We start from the raw sequence: 25,089 nt of genomic DNA on the forward strand, positions 1-25,089 counted from the left end.
GGAGAATAATTGATTGATTTTTAACTACCATTTTTGTATTTGGAGACTATTATCAAATCCCCTGTCAGTCTTCTCTAGACTAAATCATCCCAGTTCAGCATATTTAAAAACATACTCTTGCTTTTAGGCCAAGAACTCAGGAGATAGACAAGGTTTGTGAGAAATCTTTATATAAGATGTCATATGTTTAGCTTCGTTCTGTAAGGATACCACAAATCATAGAATCATAGAAGTCAGGTTGGAAGGGACCTTGTAGATCTTCAAGTCCGACCCCTGCCTGGGCGCGAGAAAAGACTGGACTCAAATGATTCCAGCCAGGTAGGCATCAAGCCTCTTCTTAAAGATCCCCAGGGTAGGAGCCAGCACCACTTCCCTTGGCAGTTGGTTCCAGATCCTAGCCGCCCTAACTGTGCAGTAGTTCTTGTGGATGTCTAATCTAAACCTACTCTCCAATAACTTGTGTCCATGAGGGTGCACTCTTCCTCGTGGTAATGAGCAACTGTCTTTTCTCAGTGAACTGAACACATGGCAGCACACACAGAGCAGGAAGCCCAACGCTTCTCTCCTAATGTCTTCCATGGGAGCAGAGGTGGAACAAGGAGGTTCTGTGCCTTGAGCAGCAGAAAGGGTGGCTGCTATTTGTGCTTCCTCTCTAAGCTGCTGCACTTGTTACCAGCCCACTAGCTAAACTACTGCATGGGAGGATGTAAATATGCCATCTGGCTTTTCAGCCCAGGGAGAAGCCTACTTCTCACCACAGTGCAAGACTTCCTACCATCAGAACAAGATTGATCTTGAGTCCATACTTTTTGCCTCCCTCTTCCTTACCCCTTTCTATGTTTTTATGAAAAACTTTTACATAAGGGTATCTAGAATCTGGAACACACTCCCAGCAGAGGTGGTGCAGTTACCATCCCTGGAGGTGTTCAAGAGGAGGCTGGACAAGCACCTTGTTGAGCTCATTTGAGCCCAGTTACCTCCTACCCATAGCAGGGGACCAGACTTGATGATCTTACAGGTCCATTCTGGTCTTACTATTCTATTCTATGAAGCCATCTTCCCTGTTTTGCCTTTCCCTGGTGCCAAGACTGACTATACGGGGCACAACCTGACAAAGCACACGTGCTGTTTGCAGCCATTCAAAACAGTTTGAGTCATTGCAACCCATACGTGGTGTACATGCACCAGTTTTTTGCGTTACTAATATGCAGCACAGCAGGTTTTTTTGACACCAGGGTCTCCCAGTGTCAAACCCCCTCCCCACACTGAACAAAGTGGCATGGCGTGCACTGCCAGAAAAGGAGCCTGGCTGGCCAGAGCCATGCTCTAGCCACTAGCTGGGCTCCAAGCGGCCAGCTCAGCACTACTGCTGCCCTTGGAGGCCCCCAGGATCCCAGGTAAGACTCTGCTGGGGCCTGCACGGTTGCTGGCCCCAGCCTCCCTATATCCTATCCAGGTCACTTTACCATGTACTGGAGTACGCATGGAGGGGCATGTCTGGGGACCAATAGCAGTGGCACAAATATGTGCTTCTGCTCTTTATCCTATGGGAAATGTGTGCCTGTGCACCTGCATGCTTGCCAGGATGTGCCCTACTTGCAGAATGGATTTTAGTACAAGATCACTTTCCTGATCCCGCTGAATTCAGTGTCAGAGCCCCTGTTGATTTTACTAGTGGTTTGGCTAGGGCCTGAGCCCTGTATTGTTTCCACTAATTGAGAGGAATGCCTTTTAATCCTTTCTTTCTAGGGATTCAAAGATCCTGTGTACCGAGCCCGGAGAAAGGAGTTTGCTGATATCGCCTACAACTACAGACAGTGAGTGTGCAGTGCACGGACAGGGAAGAAACAAGGAAATTCCTCCCTTTTTGCCCTTGTGCTTCTTTGTCAGTGGAAAACAAATTATTTCCAGGGGTATTTTCTTTTCCAGTGGTCTCTTCCTTTCTTGCATATGTTTAAATCATCCTGTTCTTACTTTTATCCCAAAACAACAGTTAAACAAAAGTAAATTGCTCAAGGTGCACATTCAAATGAGAGTATCTCCCCCTCTTTACCCACACACCACCACTAAGCTTTGTTGTCTAATTACACAGCAGTATCAGATGCTACTACAAAGACCCGAGCACTGAATAGTGCAGCTTCTGGTATTCTTCACAGGAGGAGAAGGGGAAAGCGTTTATCATTTACATTAAAGTGGAAGCTGCACACGCTGTTAAAATAATGAATAACTTATGGTTCTGATGTTAATCCAATTCTTAATACTCCACTTTTATCATGTCCGATCCAGCTGCACAGAGCAATTTAGGTTCTCATTTCACACAAAAAAACAAAACAAATGAAGATGATATGTCTACCTAGGAGGGACTTTTTTTCCTTTTCTGCTTTTTCATTTTTTCGCCATTGATCATGGTCCAATACAAAGGAATAAAACACCTGTCCCCAAATTATTGACACCTTTACATTACTCCTAGTGGCTCAAATCTTGAAGTTAGTGGCTCAACTCCCTTCCTTTTCAAAGAAGGGTGCCATATAGTTAGTTTTTTATAGAGGGCTCCCTGATGTGAGGAGCAGTACTAACAGAACAAAAAGATGGTCCCTGCCTCAAAGGGCTTGCAGTCAGAGAATAACAAAACCACTGTGTTTAATTAGTTTAAGGGAATTAAGAAGTTAGAAAGAGTCCTGCTGAAACATCTGGGCAAAGGGTTGTGGTAGGATTCTGTTCTTAGTTATATTTCTAGGAGTATATAGAAATAGTATACTTCCTGTGGAACTGACAGCAGAATTTGGCACACTTCAGCCAAACTTTATGTAAAAAATATAATCGAGAACGTATAAAACAGAGCTATTTTAAAATCTGAAAACATGTTAGAGGGATGAAACCAGGGTATTCTGACATATGTCCATATCGGGGGTTAGACAAAATCACTTCACAGTTAATCAGGAGTTCACAAAGTCCATGTTTTTCAATGAGGCCAGTAACAGGAAAATGACAAGAGTCAAAGAAATGTGGCTTTTTTTTTATTCTCCTGGAAGAGGGGGAGGCACAGTTTTCACCTCCCTTGGCTCTGCCATAAGCTTTCCAGTTACACTACAAAGAATCTCTGTCCTCCCTGCAGGGATGTCCCATCAGGGGTAGGGGAGCACCGAGAAAGAATGACAGAGGCAGCTGCGTAGAAAGTGTGTGTGTGGGGGGGTAACTGTATGTTCAAACTTCATATGAAAGGAGCGATGATCAGCGTCTTCAAAGATACCTATGATTTTAAGGTGTTCTTAACCCTTAAAATCAGCAAGCAGAGGTGCAATAGCCACATATTAAATTAAATCAAACTCTTTTCCCCCTGGTGCCTTTCAGCTATTTCTTCTCTTTCCCTTTGTATTTCTCTTTTTCCCCCTCCTCTTTTGCTTTGTATTTTGTCCTTTTATTTTACCTTTCTCCTTCATCTCTTTGTGTTCTTAACTTCCCTGTCTTCTCCTCCTCTTCTGTCAGCTCTCTCTTCTTTCCCCTCTTCCCTGTCTCTGCATTATTGATCTCAGGGACTATTTAATTGAAATTTGAAAGTGCTCTAAGCCCCAACTTCCTTGCACAGCCCTGCATGCATAGCCCAGGGATTAATCAGGAACAGTCAGTGCTATAGGAACAGCAGTATTCCCCCAGCAATCTTAATAATTCAAGACCATATTTAAAGCTCCATAGATCAAGGAAGACTGATGCACACAGGCAGAAAATTACTTAGCTGCTGAGGCGCTGCCCGCAGGCCCAACTGAAAATGAGAGGGTGGGAGGTGGTGGGGTATCACTGGGAGTTTAACAATGGCTCTCTGGGCTTGGAAAGCCTCAGTATTATTCCAGCAGTGCTGTTAACCCTATTAAGTTGCTTAAAACCCTTTGATTTTTTTAAAAGCTCATGGGTTCACCTATAGCCTTTCTCTTTATTGCTTGTGAATCAGGCGTTATCAGATTAATGCCAAAGCAATAGAAAATACTGGGCCAAATTCATTGCTCACTGGTACTTACCTCTTGTAAGCTTCAGCATGGGCCTTGTGCATACGAGATTGATGGAAGCATTTGGCATGGAGTTCTTCCTATGGCTTTTAATCATATTTAACACTTGTATTTAAGGAGTGATAATAAGGCACTTCTCAAAGGCGCTTAAACTGGTAAGAGAGAGCGCCATGGCCACAGTGGGAACGTTAATGAATCAATGGGCAGAAAATGCAGGATCCTTCTACACATCAGCAAAAAGAAATTAATAATAATAGAAATAGCAGCCAGTGCATTCTGTTAAAAGCCCATCATGATCAGGAAAACAAATCTAGTTAGTTCATTTACTTATTTGTGCCATGATATGCCCAAAATGCTGCAGCTGAGGTCAAGGCTACATGGTGTCCAAGCACTGAAAAAAAACATGGGCAGCCGCTGCCATGAAGAGATTGCAGTCCTGATGCCCAAGTATATCAATTCATCAGGTTATTTTAGATGTGTACTGATGGGTGTGAAAGGAGAATTGGAGCCCTTGCTGAGCACAGTGTTTTCTTCTTGCTGCATGAGGTAAGAAGGAAATTTTACTGACTCCATTGATTTCTGCCCAGCTCTGAATGGGGACAGATCCTGGTGGTACAAGCCATTTTCTCATGTTGTTTGTTTCCATGTCACTAAAGTGCCCTTTGCCTTACAGTGGGCAACCTATACCTGAAGTGACTTACACAGAGGAAGAAAAGAAAACGTGGGGTGTTGTCTTTCAGGAGCTAAAGACCCTTTATCCAACCCATGCCTGCTATGAACACAACCACGTATTCCCATTACTGGAAAAGTACTGTGGTTTCCGTGAGGATAATATCCCACAACTTGAAGACGTTTCTAAGTTCTTGCAAAGTAAGTTTGATATTAAGAAAGAGATGGGGTTGTACAGTGGTTAGAGATCTAGCTTTGTATTTGAGGGGCACAGGTTCAAATCCCTGGTCTTTCACAGACTGCCTATATGACCATGCACAAGTCACTAGCTCTCTCCTTTCCAACTGTAAAAAAGGAGTTTGTCATACTTCTCTGTGCACACAGGGGTGTTATAAGATATTCAGATGGTGAACATGGAGGTGTCATAGCCAGAAAGCTCTTTGCTCCTTGGTACCCAGCTTTTAAGTAAAATAAGGAGAGAAACTGATGTAAAACACTGTCCAGTTCCTTGGGATCACAACGAAACCAGATTTTTAAATGTGACATCTTTCACTCCCTCTCACCCTACAGGTTGCAGTGGATTCCGCTTACGTCCTGTTGCTGGCCTGCTGTCATCTCGGGATTTCTTGGCTGGTTTAGCATTCCGAGTGTTTCACTCTACACAGTACATTCGTCATGGATCCAAACCGATGTACACCCCAGAACCGTGAGTACTTTGACACAGAAAATAATCAGAAGCTCATTTAGCCACACAGGGCACATCTACATGTGCATCCAGGACTGCAGCATGTTGGAGCCAGTTTGGAGCCCCTGAGCCTGGGTGAGACCCACAGCAGCCTCCTGCCCCCACCTCCACTTGCCCTCTGCAGCTTCTGCCTCCCCACCTAGCCCTTTCTTTCCCACTTATTGTCAGGTTCAGTTTGGCTTTGAATCAGTTTGGGTTCCCTCCTGGGCATGGAGTACATGGAAGCTCCATTCCCTGCCCTGCTAATGAGCAGCACCAAGGCTATTATATGGCTAGCAAGGGCTGAGCTTCCATGTGCTGTGCTGCAGGAAGGAACAGAGCCAGAGCAGTGTCTGACAGTAAGTGAAGCGGGGAGAGGAGAAGCAGGGGAGGGGAAGAGGTAGAGACCTCAGGGAGTGTGGGGAGGAGGCAGAGGTTGTGGTGCATGGTGGGGAAGAGGTTATGGGGCGTGGGTGTGAGGGGATGCTAGTATTGGGGGTGAGGGAAGGAAGGCTTCAAGGAGAAGAAATGGGGGGGCAGAGGGGAAGGGGGCTACCTGACCCCTCCTAGCCACCTGCTCCCCCCCAGTCACTTCTTTTCCTGCTGTAGCAGTGGGCTTGTAGGGAAGGGGGTGAATTTATGACAGTCCTCGAATAATTAGATTCTATACCTGGAAAATTAAAACAAATTTGTAAGGTTTTCATATATAGAATCTAATTATTGGTGAGATCATCTTAAATTCAGGGTCAACTTAGATTCGAGTAAATATGGTATCTCTATATCTGCAAGCTGTCTTCTGCTCTGTTGACCTGTTTCCTTTCATTCTAGATGCTCCTCCACTGTCTACATATCTTTCTTACATAAATGTAATTCATTTGGTGATTTTTCTTTAGTGACATTTGCCATGAACTCCTAGGACATGTGCCTCTCTTTGCTGATCCAAGCTTTGCTCAGTTTTCACAGGTAAGAGTATACAGTACTTTATCATTATAATATAAGATTCTAGAGGCTGGATAATTTGAATAATTTGTCAAAAGCTTAAGGTGCTTTAAACCCATAGCTTATTGATTTAAACATAGCAGATGTGCCCTTCCTCAGTACTGTGATACCCAAAAACTTACCTAAATCATTTCCTACCATACAGGTAGTCTAATTAAATACATGACCTATAGAAATTCTTGCCTAGTACACATCTTCTGGACAATCACAACTACAGCACAAACTTTTTACTTCAGTAGCCTTTGTTCCAGGTCCAAGGGGTCAGACAATGTGACTAACTGTCACAACCTCAGTAGGCACTGTGAGTATCTCTCTTGTGAGTATCTCTCTGCTCCCTGGGACGGGCCCCCCCAACTCTCCTGCCATAACTTGATGGACTTTTAACTTAAAAGGAGGGGTTCAGTGGTGTTCCAAGCCCGGGCCTGGAGACGGGCATTCTGACTGCCTCATCATGGTTGGTCCTGGGGTTCCACCTCCCTTACACCCCATCCACTCACCAACCATCAGAGTTGTTGTGCTGTTGTGCCAGCCTGTGGTCCCGACTACTTTTCTCCAGCTGACGGACTCCAGCTTCTTTGGCATTTGCTCACAGTGCAGGCTCATGGTTGCAGCCTGCTTCTCACTCCGGGTCCACAACTTGCTTGACCCCAGTGCAGGGCTTGTATCCTCAGTGCCCTCTGCAGGATCAGGGTTGAATAAACCCTGTCCATGTGCTGGGGTTGGTGGCTGACCCCAAGCTCACTCTTGTGCAGCCTGGGGTTGATGAGCTTTGTCTGGCTCCCAGGCACTGCCTTCACCTATTCTCTGTGGGGCAGGGTCGTTTACAATTACTGCTTAGCCAGGTTGCACCTCGGTGAGCTCAGCTTCTTGCTTCCTGCCTCTCTCCAACTTGCCGGCTTCTGCTGGTGTTTTTAAATCTGCTGTGGTGGTGGCTGTGGCTGACATCATCAGCTGGTCATGGCCGAACTTGATTGAGAGCTGCTTGAAAAGCTAGCGCAGCGCTGGCTCGTTGTGACCTGGCCACTGATCTGCCCTGCCTCTCAGGTAAGTTTTCAGGGCCAGGGTCCCCAGGTCTCTCTCCTGGAGCATCAGGGTTTGTCCTTGGCACTTCTGGTCCTTGCGAGTGCCTCCTGCCACTACACTAACACTTTGATAATACCCTTTGTTAATTTCCATAGGAATTTTACTAAAAAAATGGTGGAACAATATGGGAAAGTGTTATAAACACATTTTGTGTGGTAGTAGATGTTGGTAATAGTTAAAACATGAGAAATTAAATGCAGCATGGTAGGAAGGATGTTTGCAATAAACAGATGGAAGAATAATGATTTATTGTTACAGGAAATTGGACTTGCATCTTTGGGAGCCCCAGATGAATACATTGAAAAACTTGCTACGGTAATTCAGTTAATTAAAGTGGGACTTTCCAAAGCACTGTGGGCTGGTCTGCTAAGTCAATGGTAGAACACTCATTGACTTCAACAGAAACAAAATTAAACCGAGGATAAGCACTTTGGAAAATGACACCTTCAAACATTTGCATTAATGAAGAATAATTTTATCATCCTATCAGAGCATTAACAGTGAGATTTATGATTAAAAACAAAATGCCAGTTTACAGTAACTCTATGACAAATGTCCTTAATCAAGAAGAGGTGCACTTTACTACATTTCTACTGTAATGAGCCCTGCCTTTCCACTAGGTGGCTCAAATAATTCCCTATGAAGTCAGTGGAAGTTATACATAACTTACCATGAGTGAATTGGGACCCAGATCTATGAACTTCAGCTGGAAGCTGAATATTAAACTTGGTGCTTTCTGGCAGATGTGCAACCTTTAGACTTTAAGGTTCTCCATTCAGAAGTTTGTTAACAATTAATTCTTTCCCACTCTCACCATCAATATTGTAAGGTATCATGTGTCTGAAACAGGAAGCAGATATTTTGTCAATAATGGCTCAAATCTCATTCAGATTGACAAAACAGAACCTAATCCATCTCCTTTAGCTTTACCAATAGATGTAAGCATAGTAAAAACATAACTTCATTGGTCAGGAAGGTAAGGTTGTACTCTCAAAATGTACCCTCGTTTTTGAGGGTTGAAGATGGTGGAAAAGTCTAATGTGGGCCCTACAGAGAACTGTACCGTTTATGCATCATCAAAGCTAAACTAAAAAACAAACAAACCCTTTTTACAGGAAGTTTAAGTTGTAAGTATAATAAAAAGCAATGTCTATATTTATGTCTAATTTTCCAATTAGGTTTATTGGTTTACTGTGGAATTTGGACTCTGTAAAGAAGGTGATTCCATAAAGGCCTATGGTGCTGGGCTCCTCTCTTCATTTGGTGAGTTACAGGTAGGTCCCCAGTAACACTATAGGTTACACAGTTCATGTTAATTTTTTTTTATAATTGACTTATATTTGTCTTCTGAATGCCTTTTATATCTTTGTATACTGTACCTCCTGGGCATTCAAAATGAAGTAAATGGCTTGTTAAAGTGTGGCATTTGATGGAGAAAGTTATACCTCATAAATTGCTCATTTTTATTCCCTTTGAGCTTTTCCCTGTTCCCTTTATATCCAATGGTCAATTCTTTTTGACTTTTGTGGGAGGAGAATTACCATATTTATCTGAATCCAAAATTACTTTGAATTTAAGATGACCCCTGCCAATAATTGGATTCTTTACATAAGAAATTATAAATTTGTTACCACTTTACATGCATAAAATCTAATTAGTGGTGACTCCCCCCTGCCCCACCCACTATGGCAGGGGAAGCATTGACTGGGGTTGAGAGACCAGATCCCTGCCCCTTGTCTCCCTGCTTACCTCGCTTCCTTGCCCCCCTGTACCTGTGCCTGCTCCCTCCTGCTGTCCCTCCTCTCACTTGCCCCCCAAGTCCCTCTGCCATCTGCCCCCTTCCCACCCCCTTTTGCCCCCTGTGCCTGTGCCTGGCCCTCTGCTGCTTGTCCCCAGTGCTTGCCCTCCCTACCCCTTGACCCCCATATTTGCACATCACTCCTGCCACCTGTTCCTTCCCACAGTGCCTGACCCCATGCTGCCTGTCCCCCACCATTCCCTGCTTTCTCCACTGCCTGCTTCCACACAGCCACTTGCCCCCATCTGCCTCTTACCCCCTGTAGGGGCTCTGGGGCAGTCAGAAGCAGGAGCCCCAGTCCTGGTCCATCCTGGCCAGGCAGAATCAGTGGCAGCAGCTCTGGGCCTGCAGAATGTAAGTGGCTGGGAGTCAGGGGGCAGGCTGCAATGTTTTTCCCACACTCCTCCCAAGCTGCACATCACACAGTCACCTGTGCATGCCCCCCCCACATGTGATCTCCCTCCTGTGCCCCTCACTCCGAAAACATGGTCTTCCCTGTGTTCAGCCCACTGCAAGCCACCTTCCCCACCGTATGAGCCACCCCAGCCCAGAGCAGGCAGTAGCTCAGTTACTGTTTTGGCTTTGGGCCCAGAGCTGAAGTCAGCACTGAGCTGCCACCCGTCCTATGCTGGTACTCAGATCTAAGATGAGGATTTTTTTCCCCCGAGGTGATGGGAAGGAGGGGCTCATCTTGGATTTGAGTAAATATGGTAAGCCCTGATTAACCAAGAAAATGGATGTTGAAGTGTCATCAGCCTTCTTTGTTATACACTGATTAGCCCTTTTTATTTTAAATATATCATTTGCTCTTTGTATGCAGTACTGTTTATCAGATAAGCCTGAGGTTCAGCCCCTGGTCCTAGAGAAGGCTGCGGTTCAGCAGTACCCTGTCACTGAGTTCCAGCCTAGATACTATGTTGCTGAAAGTTTTAAAGATGCAAAGGAAAAATTAAGGTAATGATGTCAGCTTTATTAAGGGCCTAATCCCATGCCTATTGAAGTCAGTGGAAAAGCCCCTGCAGAGTTCAATACGTGTTGAATCAGGCACTAAATATTTATAGCTACTAGAAATGGTTGTTCAGTATTTCCATATGTTGTTCAGCTACAACAGTTGTTAATCAGGTCATTAAATCTCTCTCTCTCTCTCTCTCTCTTTCTTGCGCGCACACGCACACACACAGACACACAAACAGATAAATCCTGCAGCTTTTTTGTGTATCACTCTAGTTGAGGATCGAGCATACTGAAAAAGTCTGGAATTTGAAAGCTTCTTCTTCGGTTTTAAAGTTTTACTGAGCCTTTTTTTCCCCAGCCCTTTATTGTTTAGGTCTTTTTTTCAGAGGTTAGAACAGCCGTACTGTTTTTCTAACGTATGGCAGATCTGATCATATACTGTATTATTAAAAGGCAAATGAGGTCTTAAAGTCTGGGAAATCCTGCAACCTGACACTCAGCTTAAAGGAGAATGTTACTGAAATCACTCTTACTACAATAGAAACTTATTATTTCCTAAAAAGATACACCCGGAGAAAAGCCTTCCAGGTTGGCCTCAGGAACATTGCTGAAGAACTGCATAATGCCTTGGCAGTCTGTTTATGAAGCAGGTCTTCATTTGGTTTCTTATACTGACCTCCTTATACATTAGCAAATGCTTCACTCAGCTTAAAGGGGACTGCTACTTAAATCGAAACATTATTATATTCATCTTTGTCTTTCTCCTTCAGAAAATTTGCTTCAACAATCCCTCGCCCTTTCTCTGTTCGTTACAATCCATACACCCAAAGGATTGAGGTTCTGGACAACGCAAAGCAGTTGAGGAATTTAGCTGACACCATTAACAGTAAGAAATTTCTCTTTTGCAGCATTGGCTTCCTCAAAAGCTAGGACCTGACATGTGAACCGAAGAGAGAAAGGACTTTTATTCCATTTATCTGAACATCATGCAGTATACAAATTTGATTTAAATTCCAGTGGTATAAATTGGTCATGTATCCCAGGTATCTGTCAGATCACCCAGTGAAGTCAATATGCATAGTGTGGATGCAAATAGATGTTGCCCTTGTGCTGCTATAGAAATGTTTATAGCAGCACAAGTTGCAAGCAGACAGACTTCTTAGTCCCTGGTCATGCTCCAGGTGTCCAAAAATGTTGTTGTGACCAAAGGTAGTTATTGTTTGTGATGCCACAAATAGGAGGATCTCTTTCTGCTTACTGCATGCCTTGGGAATCCCTCTTGAGGGGATTCCCATGGTTCTTGTATCAGGCTGCGGCACCCCAATTCAGGATTCATGTCTTCAAGTTGGGGAACTATATGCGGGTTCTCCTGCTTACAGACACATGCTTATATCACTGGCATGCATATCTCACTGTTGTGCCTTAACTTGGTACCTGGGGTTGTTGTCCTGCAGGATCAGGCCCTTGAAGCCCTGGGAGCATCAAGGGTCCCACCCTGTGGGACAAGGGTCCCTGTGATGTAAGTAGATGCCAGTGAAGCTATACTGGGACACATCCCAGCACAGCTGATCCTGCTTCAAAGCTGTCTGTTTATAGCCTTTGTTACCCACTTCCCCTGAATTATTCATTTGGGTGTTGAACAGATAACTATGTTGCAATCCTATTTCAATGTATTGGAGACAGGTTTAGGAACAACTGTTCTTGTTATTTCATTTGCAGATGAGATGGGAATTCTTTGCAGTGCCCTCCAGAAGATCAAATGAAGCATCTCATAGAAGCCTGTCTGCCAAGAGACACTTGCCAAAGTGACTGTGTATTAATGCTAGTCTTCATCTAGCTTTGCATTAGCATCTCCCTGTGTATCATGTGCAAACTTATAAATATATGCATTTTTCAATTACTATAGATTAGCAGCAAAAGAAACTTGTGTCAATGACTCTGAACTCTAAATTCTGGCTACAGATTATACAATATATATATTTGCCAGTGTGGATAAAGTTCACTCTGGGTGCATCTACACATGAAATCAAAGCATCACAATAAACTCCGGAGCAGTTCACACCGCAGTCAACTGCTTCCAGGCACAGTGCCTACCCATGACCCAGGGACAGCAGCATTTGAGCCAGGGTAGAGCAGGCCCCTAGCTGGCTGTGTTGACCAGGCACAATGTATGCCCCCAGTCACCATCTGCACGTGAGTTAATTAGTTTACTGCACCCTAATACCAGTGCATGTGTAGACTGTGATGCTTTACTGGGCACGTCTACGTGTATACCCCACTGTGCAGTTGGTACTTGCTTTAGCTTAGGTTTCCAACCCTACTGCAGTAGCAACAAGCTACTGCGCAGTAGCAGTGGTTAGGTTAGCTTAGCACTTAGGTTAGCTCATTTACTACTATCTTTGCTTTAGGTTTCCAACCCTACTGCACAGTAGTAACAAGCTACTGCACAGTAGCAGCGGTGTCACGCTCAGTGCCTGCTGAAACTGTTGCTGCTCATTACTACAGCAATGCAGCATCTCGTGTAGATGCTCCCACTGTGAAGTAAGTCTACTCTGCAGTAGAGCGCACATGTAGATGCACCCTCTAGTACTGGGAATCCACTCAAGGATTTCAAATCTCTTCAGCCTGAATCCTGTGAGGTTCATAGATTGTGAGGGGCTGGAAGGGACCTTGCAAAACCATCGTGTCCCGCCCCCTGCACTAGGCAGGAAAGACAACTGGGGTCAAGTGACCCCAGCAAAGTGACTGTCCAGTCTCATCTTGAAGATTTCCAGGGTTGCACCACCTCTGGAGGGAGTTTATTCCACAGTCTGGCCACTCTAACTGGGAAGAAGTTTTTTCTAGTGTTAAGCCTGAAATAGTCTTCCAGGAGTTTGTGGCCATTACTCCTGGTTTTCCCCAAGGGTACCCTGGTGAACAGTTGATTGCCGAGTCCTTGATGTATTCCCCTGATATAGCGGTAATCTGCTACCAAGTCCTCTCTCAGCCTTCTCTTTTTTAGGCTGAAGAAACCCTCAACCTTTCCTCATATGGCTTGCCTTGCAAGTCTCTGATCATACAGGTGGCTCTTCTCTGGACTCTCTCAAACTTTTCCATGTCCTTGTTGAAGTGCGGCACCTAGAACTGGATGCAGTATTCCAGCTGCGGTCTCACCAATGCTGAGTAAAGCAGAAGAATTATTTCCTTGGTCTTGCATGAGATGCATTGGTTGATGTTCGCCAGAGTATTGTTTGCCCTGCTGGCTATAGCACTGCACTGACTTCTGATGTTCATACTATGGTCTGTTATTACCCCTAGGTCCCTTTCAGTTTTGGTACTAGTCAATTCGGCACCACCGAGCCTGTAAGTATGTTGGGGATTGTTGTTCCCAGATGGAACACTTTAAACTTCTCAGTGTTGAACTTCATTTTGTTCTAGTCTGCCCAACTTGCCAGCTTGTCTAGGTCTGCCTGTATCTGCAGCCTATTTTCAAGCATGACCATGCTTCCCCATAACTTGGTGTTGTCTGCAAACTTGGCTAGTGAGCTCTTCACACCCACATCCAAATAATTGATAAAGATGTTGAAAACAACTGAACCAAGCACGGACCCCTGAGGGACACCACTGGACACTTCTCACCGGGATGACACAGACCTGTTCATTAGAACACTTTGGATCCTACCTCGCAACCAGCTTCCTACCCACCTGACTGTTGAGCAGTTAAACATGCAATCCCCCAATGATTCCATGAGAACATCATGGGATACCAGATCTAAGGCCTCTTGGAAGTCCAGGTATACAATGTCGATCTCCTCTCTCTTATGCAAGTGGCAAGTTACCTGGTTGTAGAAGGAGACAAGATTGATAAGACAAGACCAGCCCGTGACAAAGACATGCTGACTGTCATTCAGAATCCTACCTTTTTGAAGCCTATCACACATAGACTCTTTGATTTTTTCCAGGATTCTCCCTGGGATAGAAGTTAGGTTAATTGGCCTATAGTTGCCTGGGTCTTTTCTCCTCCTCTTCTTGAAGATGGGCACAACATCGGCCCTCTTTCAGTCTTCAGGGACCTGCCATGAGTTTTGGAAGAGTTTTGCCAGAAGTCCTGCAATGACTTCAGTCAGCTCCTTCAGCACTCTCGGATGAAGTTAATCTGGTCCTGGTGACTTATAAATGTCTAACTTTTCTAACTGATCATACACTAGCGCAACGTCAACAGTAGGAAGGCAGCCATTGCCACCATGCCTATTCTGAACCTTATCTAGTATGATTTTCCCTTTAGTCCAATGAAATACCAAAGCAAAGTAGTCATTCAGGAGTTCAGTTTTCTCCTGAGTGCTGGTAACCTCTGTCCTGAGTTGTTAAGCAATGGCTCCACGCTTCCATTTGTTTTCCTTCTGTTCCCTATATACCTAAAGAAGGACTTCTTTTGGTCCTTGATTTATGTAGCTAGTTTAAATTCAGTTGCTACCTTAACTTTTCTAATCTGCTCCCTACAAGTTTGGGTCATTGTTGTATAGTCCTTCTTGGGGACTGCCCCAAGTTTCCATTGTTTGTCTACCTCTTTCTTCTTTTTCAAGGGGACCATGATATCCCTATTAAGCCAAGAAGGCTTATCAGCCCATCTGCTACCTTTTCTCCACATGGGAATGGACTTCTTTTGTGCTTTGAGGATCATGTCCTGGAGGAATGACCACTCTTCATGCACTCCTTTCATCCTCAGTAGGCTGTATTACCATCCATTCGCTAGTGATAACGTAGGAATGGAGAGAAGTTATTAGCTGTGTTAGTCTGAAATCAGGCAGAAGGCAGGGTTGAGTTATACCTTCTAGACCAACTAAATCAGAGATAAAATGGCCAGGAGCAGATTCACCTCATTGCCTCCATCCCTCTCACAGTCTCACCCCTCAAAATACAGCTGGGCAGCAGTTCCTTGGAGATCTAGGAATGCAATCTTCATGTCCCCAAACACCCTGTTCCTGGTGAATTTTACTTTAAGAATTTTTGTTTTGAGGAAGTGACTTCAAGGCTGAATAAAGTGTAGGTGCTGGGGGTTAATGTTTTGAACACATCCCTTGGTGTTAAACTACTGTACTCACATAGGTTTAGGGACTTAGGCAATGTGACATTGAGTGTTGCAGCATCACTTACAGCTGCCTGGCCTCTGAGTTAGGTGCCTGGACTCTTTATGCAGTGCATGGAGAATGAGGTGCCTGAACTCCTTGCACAATGGCTCTGAGGTATTAGGTGCCTCAGACTGGGATCCATAAAAACCTGGGACAGAAGCTGCTTAAGCTAGCCAATATGGAAATACTGAGGGCAAGGGTCTGTCTTATACAATGGTGTTCTCTGGAGCTTTGGCATCTTATTCAGTACTGCCAGGAGCTACCTTCTTCTGTTCAGAATTGACAGCCTGGGATCTCTCTTTAGGGTGGGTGCCTACACCTGTGGTGTCAGAAATAGAACAGTTGCCGTGCACTTGAAGTAGGCACTACTGCCCCAGTCTTGCACAATAGCACTGCAGTTAGAGCATTTCTCCAGCCTGTGGGAAACCTAGATTCAACTCCCTTTCTGCCTGAAAAGGTTCTAGGTTACCTCTTCCACCCCCCCAAGAGAGCTTCTCAACCACTAAGCAATAGAAAGAAAGACATCCCTTTATCCTGACTTCTTGATGGTGTTCTACTTTGCATGGAATAAATAAGATTCACTGGTCCAGAGAGAAGAAACAACAGTGAGCATGATCCTATGGCTTAGGGTGCTCACATAGTAATGCTGATTTCCAAGTTCTATTCCCTCTGGTACACATTGTTTAAGCATTTTATCTAGACTGTTTCACTTTAGATGTCCAAGTCCCTTTTTTGGATCTGGGTCATAGAGTATAATATCTTCCTATAGCTCATAGCTCAAGGTCTAAACTGCTAGCTCTCAGTTTGTATACTTAAACTATACTGAGCCAAGCAGTGCAACGCAGTGTTTCCTACTAGAAATAATTTTGCATAATTACACTACAATGATATAAAATTCACATTTTTTTAGAGGTTCTAAAGCTATGAAGGGTTTTAAAAATATTATTTGAAAGTCCACAAAATCTAATACCTATTATTGCACCACTTTTATACCTATGTCTTGAAAATCAATGGATCTTTAATGAAAACGTGATCAATGAAAGAAATAGACAGTACAGCTGCTTCTATTACATTTATGGAATGTAATAGCATTAACCTAAGGATACCAGCTGGGACCCTTTTGAATGGAAGTATACTTATGCAAAATGGTATCATTTGGTGCTTTGAAGTATAATTTTTTTATCATCTTCCCTTTTTTTGGAGTGGGGGGAAGAGAAGGGAAAGGGGATTAATGTCTGTGCAGATCTTCAATGCCTGCCTAGCTATTATTGTAAACATGAAAGTAGACCATATTTCTTCTCTTGCAATATAGTTGTTCTCATAAGGCGACTATGTTCACAAAAAGATGTATAATCTGCTAGTTGTCAAGACATATTGAAGCTACTGCAGTGAATAGATAGGTAGATAAACATTTGTGTTGCTGTTGAGGATACAGCATTCATGGTTTTCCTTTATAATTCAGTGGACTTGTTAAACTGACTTGACATTTATGGTCTGATTCTGTGTCACTTAAATGGATGTAAATCAGTAAAGCCAGTGAAGTTAATGGAGTAATACTGGTGGAAAAGCAACCTTAAATGAATAGAAGAAATACTTAAGAAATGGACGGATACTTTTTAGAGAATAATTGTATTGTTTCAGCTTAAAATCTCAGAAGTTGTAAAAAATGTATTTTTTGTTCTTTCTGGTGAACTAATATCATTCTGTTCTGTACACTAAACTCAGATTTAAGCCAGTATTAAAACAACTAATTACATGGAGAAAGAATGTAAAATAGTGCATAGGAACAGGTTTATTCCTAAAGAACACTTCATAATATTCTAAAATTCTGCAGCAAGAATATCAAAATGCTTTGAAATCACAAACTAAGAAATCTCACAAAGTTAGTCCAGTACTTATACCTACAGTTTCATCTTGCTGCTGTGCTGGTGATATCTATGGTGTTATGACATAAATAGTACCTGACAATAACTTGTATTTTGAAGCATTTCCTTTTCATCTTAAGCAGAGGGGGAAACCCCCTCCAACCTAGCTACATATGTTTCTGGATTTGTATTTTAGAGCTAGCATTTCATTCCTAGGTTTAACTGCCTGCAGAAATCCAGTTACTCTGGTTCTTACTGCATTCAAACCATTACTTTGCTTCTATTTTTTATTAAATGTCATAGGTGCACTGTTGTTTTTTTTGATGATCTATTATCATGTTCTTTATAAAGCTAAATGCCAGCAGAGTTACGTAACTATTCAACGTATATTTCAGTAGCATTGACCAATTAGTTGTGTACATGTTAAAAGCAAAAAATAAAACTTAATATTATTTTAGGTAAATAGTTAATAAAAAAATATTAACCAGCTATAGTCCATATAACTTTGTTTATTAGTATGAAGCTGTGCTAGCAATTCCACAGTTAAGGTTTTGCCACAACATTCCACTAAGTTTGAGCTTTTTCTTTGTCTTAAATGTATGTCCTCTAAAATAGAAAGCATGACACAGCCCCGTTTACAACCCCATCCAAAAAGTTTTCATATAAGTCAACTCCCACTCACTTCAAATGGATTTTTTCTGCAAAAGGGCTGTGTGTTTGAGACCTTAGATGGCTTAAAATTTGAAATCAAGGAATTTGATAAAGATGGTATCAGTTCTGCTAAAATCAGGATCAAATCCTCTGGATATGAATTAAAACAATCTGTTATAGGACAGCCGGCCTATTTTATACATAAACATAAGATTTTCCCCATACGATATATTTTTCAGCAAGTGGCCAGCGGTATAGATTTTGCAGTATAGATTTTGCTTCAGGAAATAAAAAAAAGGTGGCTTGAATTCAAATTCCATCTGTCTCTCTTCAACCATGTGCAATCTAGTGACCTGCTTTAACTTCTTCTGAGTATCACCTAAATAAAACATATTGCAATTGGACATATTGGAAAGGAAAATGAGATTGTATGTAGCAGCTCTGGCCAGCATGGCCATGGAGGAAAACAAATTGTTTTGCGACTGAAGGAGCTGAGAGAGTCAAAGGAGAAGCATGCACTTGCTCTGTTAGCTCTGGGGCTGACTCATGCTGAGAACAAGTACTTTATACAGATCCACTTTTGATTAAATGTGCTGCCCCCTGCCCACCCCTGCAAGGTGTTCCCTACTGGCCTGGAGCAGGCATTGAAGGGAGGAGTCCAGGTGTCACTACTGTTCTTCCCAGCCAAGGCCAGATCTCTTCACAGCTGCTCTGTGCAGATCCCATCTGGAGCATGATAGGAGCAGCTCTGGCGCTCTCTTGTGCCTGCATCAGTTGGAAAACAGCAGCAACCATGGGGGGGGTGGATCCCTTCATTCATCACCTGCTCTCCACCCACAGGAATACCTGGGCAGTCACATCTGGAAGAGAAAACCTGCCCACTGCCATTGCTATCCCATGCTGAGCTTGGCTCCCCACATAGCCATTGACCAAGACTAGAGGAGGACAGGAGTGGCTGTGAGACCTCCCCTGCACCTGGGTTAGCTGAGGACAGTGGCAGTGGAAGGGGGGCACCACCACACTACTGCAACCCGTCCCAGGTCTGCCATTGCACAGTAGTACTATAGCTGACTCTATGCCATGCACCCACCCACCCGCGCACACACATATGTATGTATGTGAAAAAAAAAAATATTTAACAATATAGTTTGAATATATATGCTCTATATGCATAGTGTAGGAAGGCTCAGAAAATGTCATTTACACTGGCATTTGTGACTTCATGTACAACCTCATTGAAAGCCCATTGGAATCAGTGTAAAGATTCGCATGAGCATCAATGAACTTTGGAAGGGGTCCAGAGGGCTAAAACTGATCATTGCACTAATGTTTTAAATATCAAGATGTATAAACATTTATGAACAGTTATTAAAAACCAAGCATTTTTGCCAACAACCAACAATAGGTGCTTATGGCACAAAAATAACCATTTTACTATTTGAGGTCCGTTTTTGTTTGGCTATATTTTAATGCGAGCTGTTTAGCTCCTAAAACTCAGTCATGAATTACTTTATTCAATGTGCTTTTCATCTGTTACATGTTTAATATTTGCATCAAACTTTGCTCCATCACATTGCACCTACCAGTGGGTTGTTATTTATTGCCACTACCCAGTTCCAATGTCTGGGCCACAACTATGAGGAATACAACCATGGAGATGGGAGAAATCTCTGTCTCTGAATCACTTCTGTTGCCACCCTAGAAAATTGGAGGCTCCTTCCATCAAAGCAGAGGTTAGCTGTTTTCCTTCCTTGTCTTCAGGCTCGGTGTGACATGAGCCCTTTGCATCTCCATTAGCATTTCCCATGGCTGTTTCTGATCACAGCCTGCTGGAGCTCAAAGAAAGCTGAGCCTTGTTCTTTAACCAAGCACTGTGGTTTCTGTTCTTGCTGCTTTGGGACCCTGAGGTTTGGGTTCAAACCTGGGCTTCAGCCAACTACGAACATGAAAAGAAGCCTTTTTCAATACAAAGCATGGAAGCACAAGTTAGACAAACACTTGTTCGGGTTAGTTTAGAAAGGAATGGTCCTGCCTTGATGTTGGATTAGATGACCTTCTGAGGTCCCTTCCAGCCCTATTTTCCTATAATTCTCTGGATCTCTGAAGTTCAGATCAGAGATGTAAATTGAATCCAGATTTCAATTGGCCTCTTAACAAAAGGTCCGTATTTCCAAAAGGGTTGATGACACAGCATTAGGGCAGCCAAAGATACTCTCAAATAGAACAGGGAGCCCAGCTTTGAAATTACCATGTGAAGGGGGACTATTACAGTCTCTTGCGTACATTCTACGCAGTCAATTTCCATTGATCTCCCTGGGGTTGGCACCATAAATGGTCTTCACTGAGTGTCAAACCTGGCACTCCCTCTGTCTGAAACCTGGGAATCCCACCACACTCCACCCCCAGCTCATAGCAGAGACACTGCTCAGTAGAATTTGGTCCCCTATCCATTAAAAACCAGTGCAGAGAGCCCCTAAGCTTCCTTGACAGATCTCACCTGTTGCTGACACCCAGCAGTGCTAGAATAAATGCCAGCGCCTTGAAACTTGAAGTCTTAGAAATTGTGATCTAAACTCCAAATCGCAGAAGAAGGAAGTGGAGTTTCCACTGACTAAGCTCTAGCTCTTGTGAGCTAGCTTGCAATGAAGACTGACACTTCAGGAGTTCCAGGCAGGCGGCCAAGCTTCTCTGAAGATGCAGGTCCGATGAAAGAAACTGCACTTACGAAGTCCCTGGGCAAGTGGGACAGCCCGGTCTGGGAGGAAGAAGAGGGAAGAGCTACTCTGATCTTGACCTTCACCCTCTGGAATGAGAAAAAGGCTGGGTTCTCCAAAGCAGCTAAAATCTTTGAGGTATGAAGCTCCCACCACCTGCTTGACCCCCTGCATCTCCTATTGCTCTGCCCAACCTTTCCACAGATTCCTGCCCTCCCTTTAGCCTCCCCCTACTGTTTTTGACCTTAGCCCCCGCAGTCCTATCGACTTTCCTTCTCCCTTCTCTCACATTGTTCCTGGGGTTGTATTCTTTTCTAACCCCTCCACTTCACCCCCCTACACTCTGCAGCTTATGCCCCAGCTTGCCTCTTCTTAGACTCCGCCTTTGCTGCTTTTCTGTTTGAGGTGGTCCCCTTATATTACTATGCCTGTTTTACTCAGGAGGACTGGCTGGGGCTCTCCTGGCTAAAGCAGGGAGATGCTGAAACCAGGGGAGAGGACTAAGAAAACCTATTTAGAAGATTCATCATTTTGTGTGGGGCATATATGTCACAGCAAATACCCCTGAGATGTCCTCTGACATTCTCTCTCCCCATATACCATGTAATCAACTAGACAGAAATTCTAGGGTTAGGACCATCTAGCCGTATTCCTTCAAAGGGTTCATGGAAAATCTCTGAAGGAAGTGTACAGGATAGACTTCTGGTTCATTTTCCACAGTTAAAACTAACACCCAAATGGATAGATTATTATAGGCGTAAGAATGCACTGATGTTTCATCTTATCTGGGAAAATGGAATTAGCAAAACCAAAATATTGAATTTATTACTATTATGTATTTTATCGATAGTAGTGCCTACCTAAATGGCATCAAGCAAAAAAATAGACCCCTGTTCTACTAGTTACTTTCAAGCTATAAATATCCCGTCCTTTATTTTGTACAAAATAAACAATACTCTTTAACAAACTTTTTTTTAATTGGGCACAGGCACATTCTTTTTAAAAATGTGTTCTTGTTCAAGCTTTAGTCTGTCATCTTTAAGAAGACATATTACAATTGTAGTTAAGGTTAACTGTTTTTCAGTGATTTGAAATTTATTGCTATGTGGACATTTATCTTTTGCAGGCTTTTGAAACTAAAATTCATCACCTTGAAAGCAGACAGGCCAAAAAGTCCAAAAACACAGTTGATGATCTTGAATTTTTTGTTAAATGTGAAGTTCATAATTCGGATGCCAGTGCTCTTATAAACTCCTTAAAGAGAGTGGCGGAGGATGTGAAAGCTCACAGAGAAGACAAAGGTATGTGATATATGGAGTCTGTGCCTTAATGTCTTTTACGTCTGAATGCATTTGAGTTATTAGATCCACAGCTTTCAAGTTGCATATGACATGCGTGGCCCTTTCTTGTCCTGCAAAATGATGTGGCTGAGCATATCCCCCACACTGGGACTCATCACAGAGGTCAGTTTTCCTGAATCACACTGCTGGATTGGGCTCAAACTATGATTTTTGTCCTCATGAATTTTCTGAACCTACATGATTATGAAAAAAATGCACCTAGGTCTCTGCATTAATTATAATCAGTATTTCATATTCTCCAGGACAGATCTATGAATTTTATTTCTTTATTACTTTATGATATATTTAAAGATATATATTTGATAGAAATAGGCAAAATATTCTGGTACACAGATGGTCTGTAAAAAAGACAGCAGTACCAGTAATAATCCTAATACACAGGCGTATTCTCTTCCTTTTATGTTTTTAAAAGAAATAATATTCCTGTTGGAATATTACTGTTTTCTCTGAAGAAAACACAGCATCTTTATCCAGTCTGAAATTAATAGTGGCAAGAGATCTAAACACTCTTGGCCAAATATCAGTGGTTCAGAACACTGTGGTATTTTACATTTTCGTTGATGGTGAATTATTTCTGCTCATAAACTCAAGACATGATAGAAAATAAGGGTGTCTGTGCTTCATGAATATGTGTCAGTCTCATTTCTATTAATTCAAACTCCACACTTAATCAGGCATGAATAGGGATAGACCTATATCCAAGCGTAAAGGACTTTAAGGAGCCCATTTAGTAAAAGCCTTAAGCACCTGTATAGGTTTAAAGCTAGAATTGGGTTTCAGTGAAACTAATGGATTCTGCTTGCTGAATTGGGACCTTACTAAGGGGAACATGCACAGTAAGTATTAGGTTGTACACAATAAAACCTGCTTATGTAAATATCGCATAAGAGAGAAAATAACTCTGCAAATGGGCACTGTCTTAAGTGAGAATTTTACTGGAAGGGATGAAATATGGGAGGGAAGTAAGTTGTGAAAATAATGCAATTTTTCCAGGATTCCACCTTGTACTACTACTGCTATAGGGCACGTCCAGACAAGTGTGCATGTGAAGGGGTGTGCATTTGTTGTGGCACAAATAGCAACAGCACATATTTGTCCAGCTGTTTTGTGCCCCATAGGTGAGGCTGCCTTACCTGGGGTCCTGGGGCTTCCTGGGACAGCAGCAGCAGCAGCACCAATCTGGCTGCACAGAGTCTGGCAGACAGCCAGAGTGTGGTTTTGACTGGCCAGGCTTTGTTTCTGGTGGCACACACTGCTGCCATGTGCACTATGCCACTTTTTTGTGTGTTTTTTTTACACCGGGATCTCCTGGTGGCAAATTTTGGCACCGTGCTGCAAATTAGCAGCATGGTGAATGGGTGCATGTGTGCCACATGCAGTTTATGGCACCTCAAACAGCTTCGAGGTGCTGTAAACTGCACAAGAACACTCATCTGGACATGCCCATGATAGTGTTTCAGTGGGTATTCTAAGTCCTTAATTTAATAGTATTTTCAGCTCTCTAATTCAGGAAAGCATTGGCGCTCATACTTGCTTCACCTGAAAATGTGATGAAGTGTTATACTAAAGTAGGACTTTGGTCAGTAGCTGGTATGGAAAAACTTGGCAGAAATCGATTTTAAACAAGTATTTAAAGGGGGCAAAGGTGGTTGCTTGGTGAGCAGGGGTAAGGAAGAGGGTACACAAGGTAAGGGAGTGAGAATAGAGCAATGGCACAAACAGGGCAGTCAAGCAGGAAGCTTGGGTGGAGAGCAAGGAGTCAGTGGGGTAGGAGAGAACAAGAGCAGAGATGTAGCAGAATTGGGCAGAGCATTGAATACAAAGAGACTGAAACTGAAGTAAAAGGTGAATGAATATCTATAAGCAGACTGGAAGAGAGATGGGACTTGGACAGACATGAGAAAGAAAGGAGGAGGGGGGTGGGTTGCAGCTCAGTTTTGAAAGCAAAAGAGGGAGAGAACTTTCCTTTTCTCTTGAACCATAATTTCCTATTTTTCAGATATCCAGTCAATCTTTAATGCAGCCTCTTTTTTTTGTGGGGACAGTTATTTGTGGATGCCATGAGGGACTTAGAGTTCAATGCTGCAATGTTCTGAACTCACTGGTCCTGACCTGAAAGCTCATGCTTTCCTACTGAAGGCAATAGGAAGACCTACTTTTTCAAAAATAAATATGTTCATGAGAGTTTGCAGGAGCGGGGCCTCAACAACCTTCACTGCATATGATTACGTCTAATTATGTGCTCCCACATTTTACGAGCAAAGATGGAGAGTGTTTGTTAAGTCTGCACTAAACGTGAAGCTTGCTGACTTGCCAAAAAATGGCACCATTTCCAAAACAAGTTTCCAGCTGACTATGACAATGGTTTGCCACAGCCAGGAGAGCTGAGTTATACCTCAGGATTTGGGTGGCTAGGAAAATTATGCTAACTTTGCCTTTTTTCAAATGTTATTCAGTACATCATTTGTAAAAGTTGGCTCAATTGCCTTGAGCTGGGAGTTGGACTAGGTGACTTCACAAGGTCCCTTCCAGCCCAGCGTTTTCTTTAATTATATGAAATGCCAGGGTTTACATTAGAACTGAATGAATTATTTTCCAAGATTGTTCATTCTGCAGGTTTGAGAATAGAGGTGCAACTATTTGCACATTCAGGCTGAATTTGATTCATAGCTTGAGCCAAAAAAAGGGGGTGGGGATGAAAAGAACAGAAAACTCAAAATAGTTGTTTTTAACATTTTTTAAACAAAATGTTTCAATGTTTCTGTAAAAAAAACTCATATTTTGGAGCTCTGGTTTATTTGTCTTTTGCTTTTCTGTTTGTTTCATTGAGCATATTGGAACATTTTTCATTTTAGTTCAACACCCTGAATTATTTTTTTCAATTCTTCAATTGGGTTTGAAAAATGAAAATCAATCATTCATATGTCTTTTGTTTAGCCTACATTCCTTGTACAAAGTAGAGGTTTTCATTTTCATTGGCTGTTTTTTCTGTTGCTTCCCACACTTGGGGTTTACTAGTATAACTCAAATGTAACATTTTCTCAATCAGTCCCATGGTTTCCAAAGAAGGTACGAGACCTGGACAAGTGCCACCATTTGATCACCAAGTATGAACCTGATTTGGATCATGGCCATCCTGTAAGTTTGAGGTTGTCTTTAGTT

General features: G+C 42.9%; 2 protein-coding genes across 2 annotated transcripts in view; both read left to right on the forward strand.

The window, feature by feature from the left end:
• Positions 1 to 15,515, forward strand: part of PAH (phenylalanine hydroxylase) — a 58,502-nt gene extending 42,987 nt beyond the window's left edge. Inside the window, exons 5-13 of the mRNA XM_090043230.1 lie at positions 1,750 to 1,817; positions 4,675 to 4,871; positions 5,241 to 5,376; positions 6,288 to 6,357; positions 7,735 to 7,791; positions 8,655 to 8,750; positions 10,095 to 10,228; positions 10,999 to 11,114; positions 11,948 to 15,515. Coding sequence (XP_089899356.1) covers positions 1,750 to 1,817; positions 4,675 to 4,871; positions 5,241 to 5,376; positions 6,288 to 6,357; positions 7,735 to 7,791; positions 8,655 to 8,750; positions 10,095 to 10,228; positions 10,999 to 11,114; positions 11,948 to 11,991 — 918 coding nt within the window. The 3' untranslated portion in view covers positions 11,992 to 15,515. The remainder of the gene's footprint in view (positions 1 to 1,749; positions 1,818 to 4,674; positions 4,872 to 5,240; positions 5,377 to 6,287; positions 6,358 to 7,734; positions 7,792 to 8,654; positions 8,751 to 10,094; positions 10,229 to 10,998; positions 11,115 to 11,947) is intronic.
• A 4,979-nt stretch (positions 15,516 to 20,494) lies between these two features.
• Positions 20,495 to 25,089, forward strand: part of LOC149866265 (tyrosine 3-monooxygenase-like) — a 42,974-nt gene continuing 38,379 nt past the window's right edge. The window contains exons 1-3 of the mRNA XM_090041595.1: positions 20,495 to 20,704; positions 21,693 to 21,867; positions 24,977 to 25,065. Coding sequence (XP_089897721.1) covers positions 20,495 to 20,704; positions 21,693 to 21,867; positions 24,977 to 25,065 — 474 coding nt within the window. The remainder of the gene's footprint in view (positions 20,705 to 21,692; positions 21,868 to 24,976; positions 25,066 to 25,089) is intronic.

This window comes from Crocodylus siamensis, chromosome 4, assembly GCF_052110815.1.
Source record: "Crocodylus siamensis isolate JL-2025a chromosome 4, ASM5211081v1, whole genome shotgun sequence".
Lineage (NCBI taxonomy): Eukaryota > Metazoa > Chordata > Crocodylia > Crocodylidae > Crocodylus > Crocodylus siamensis.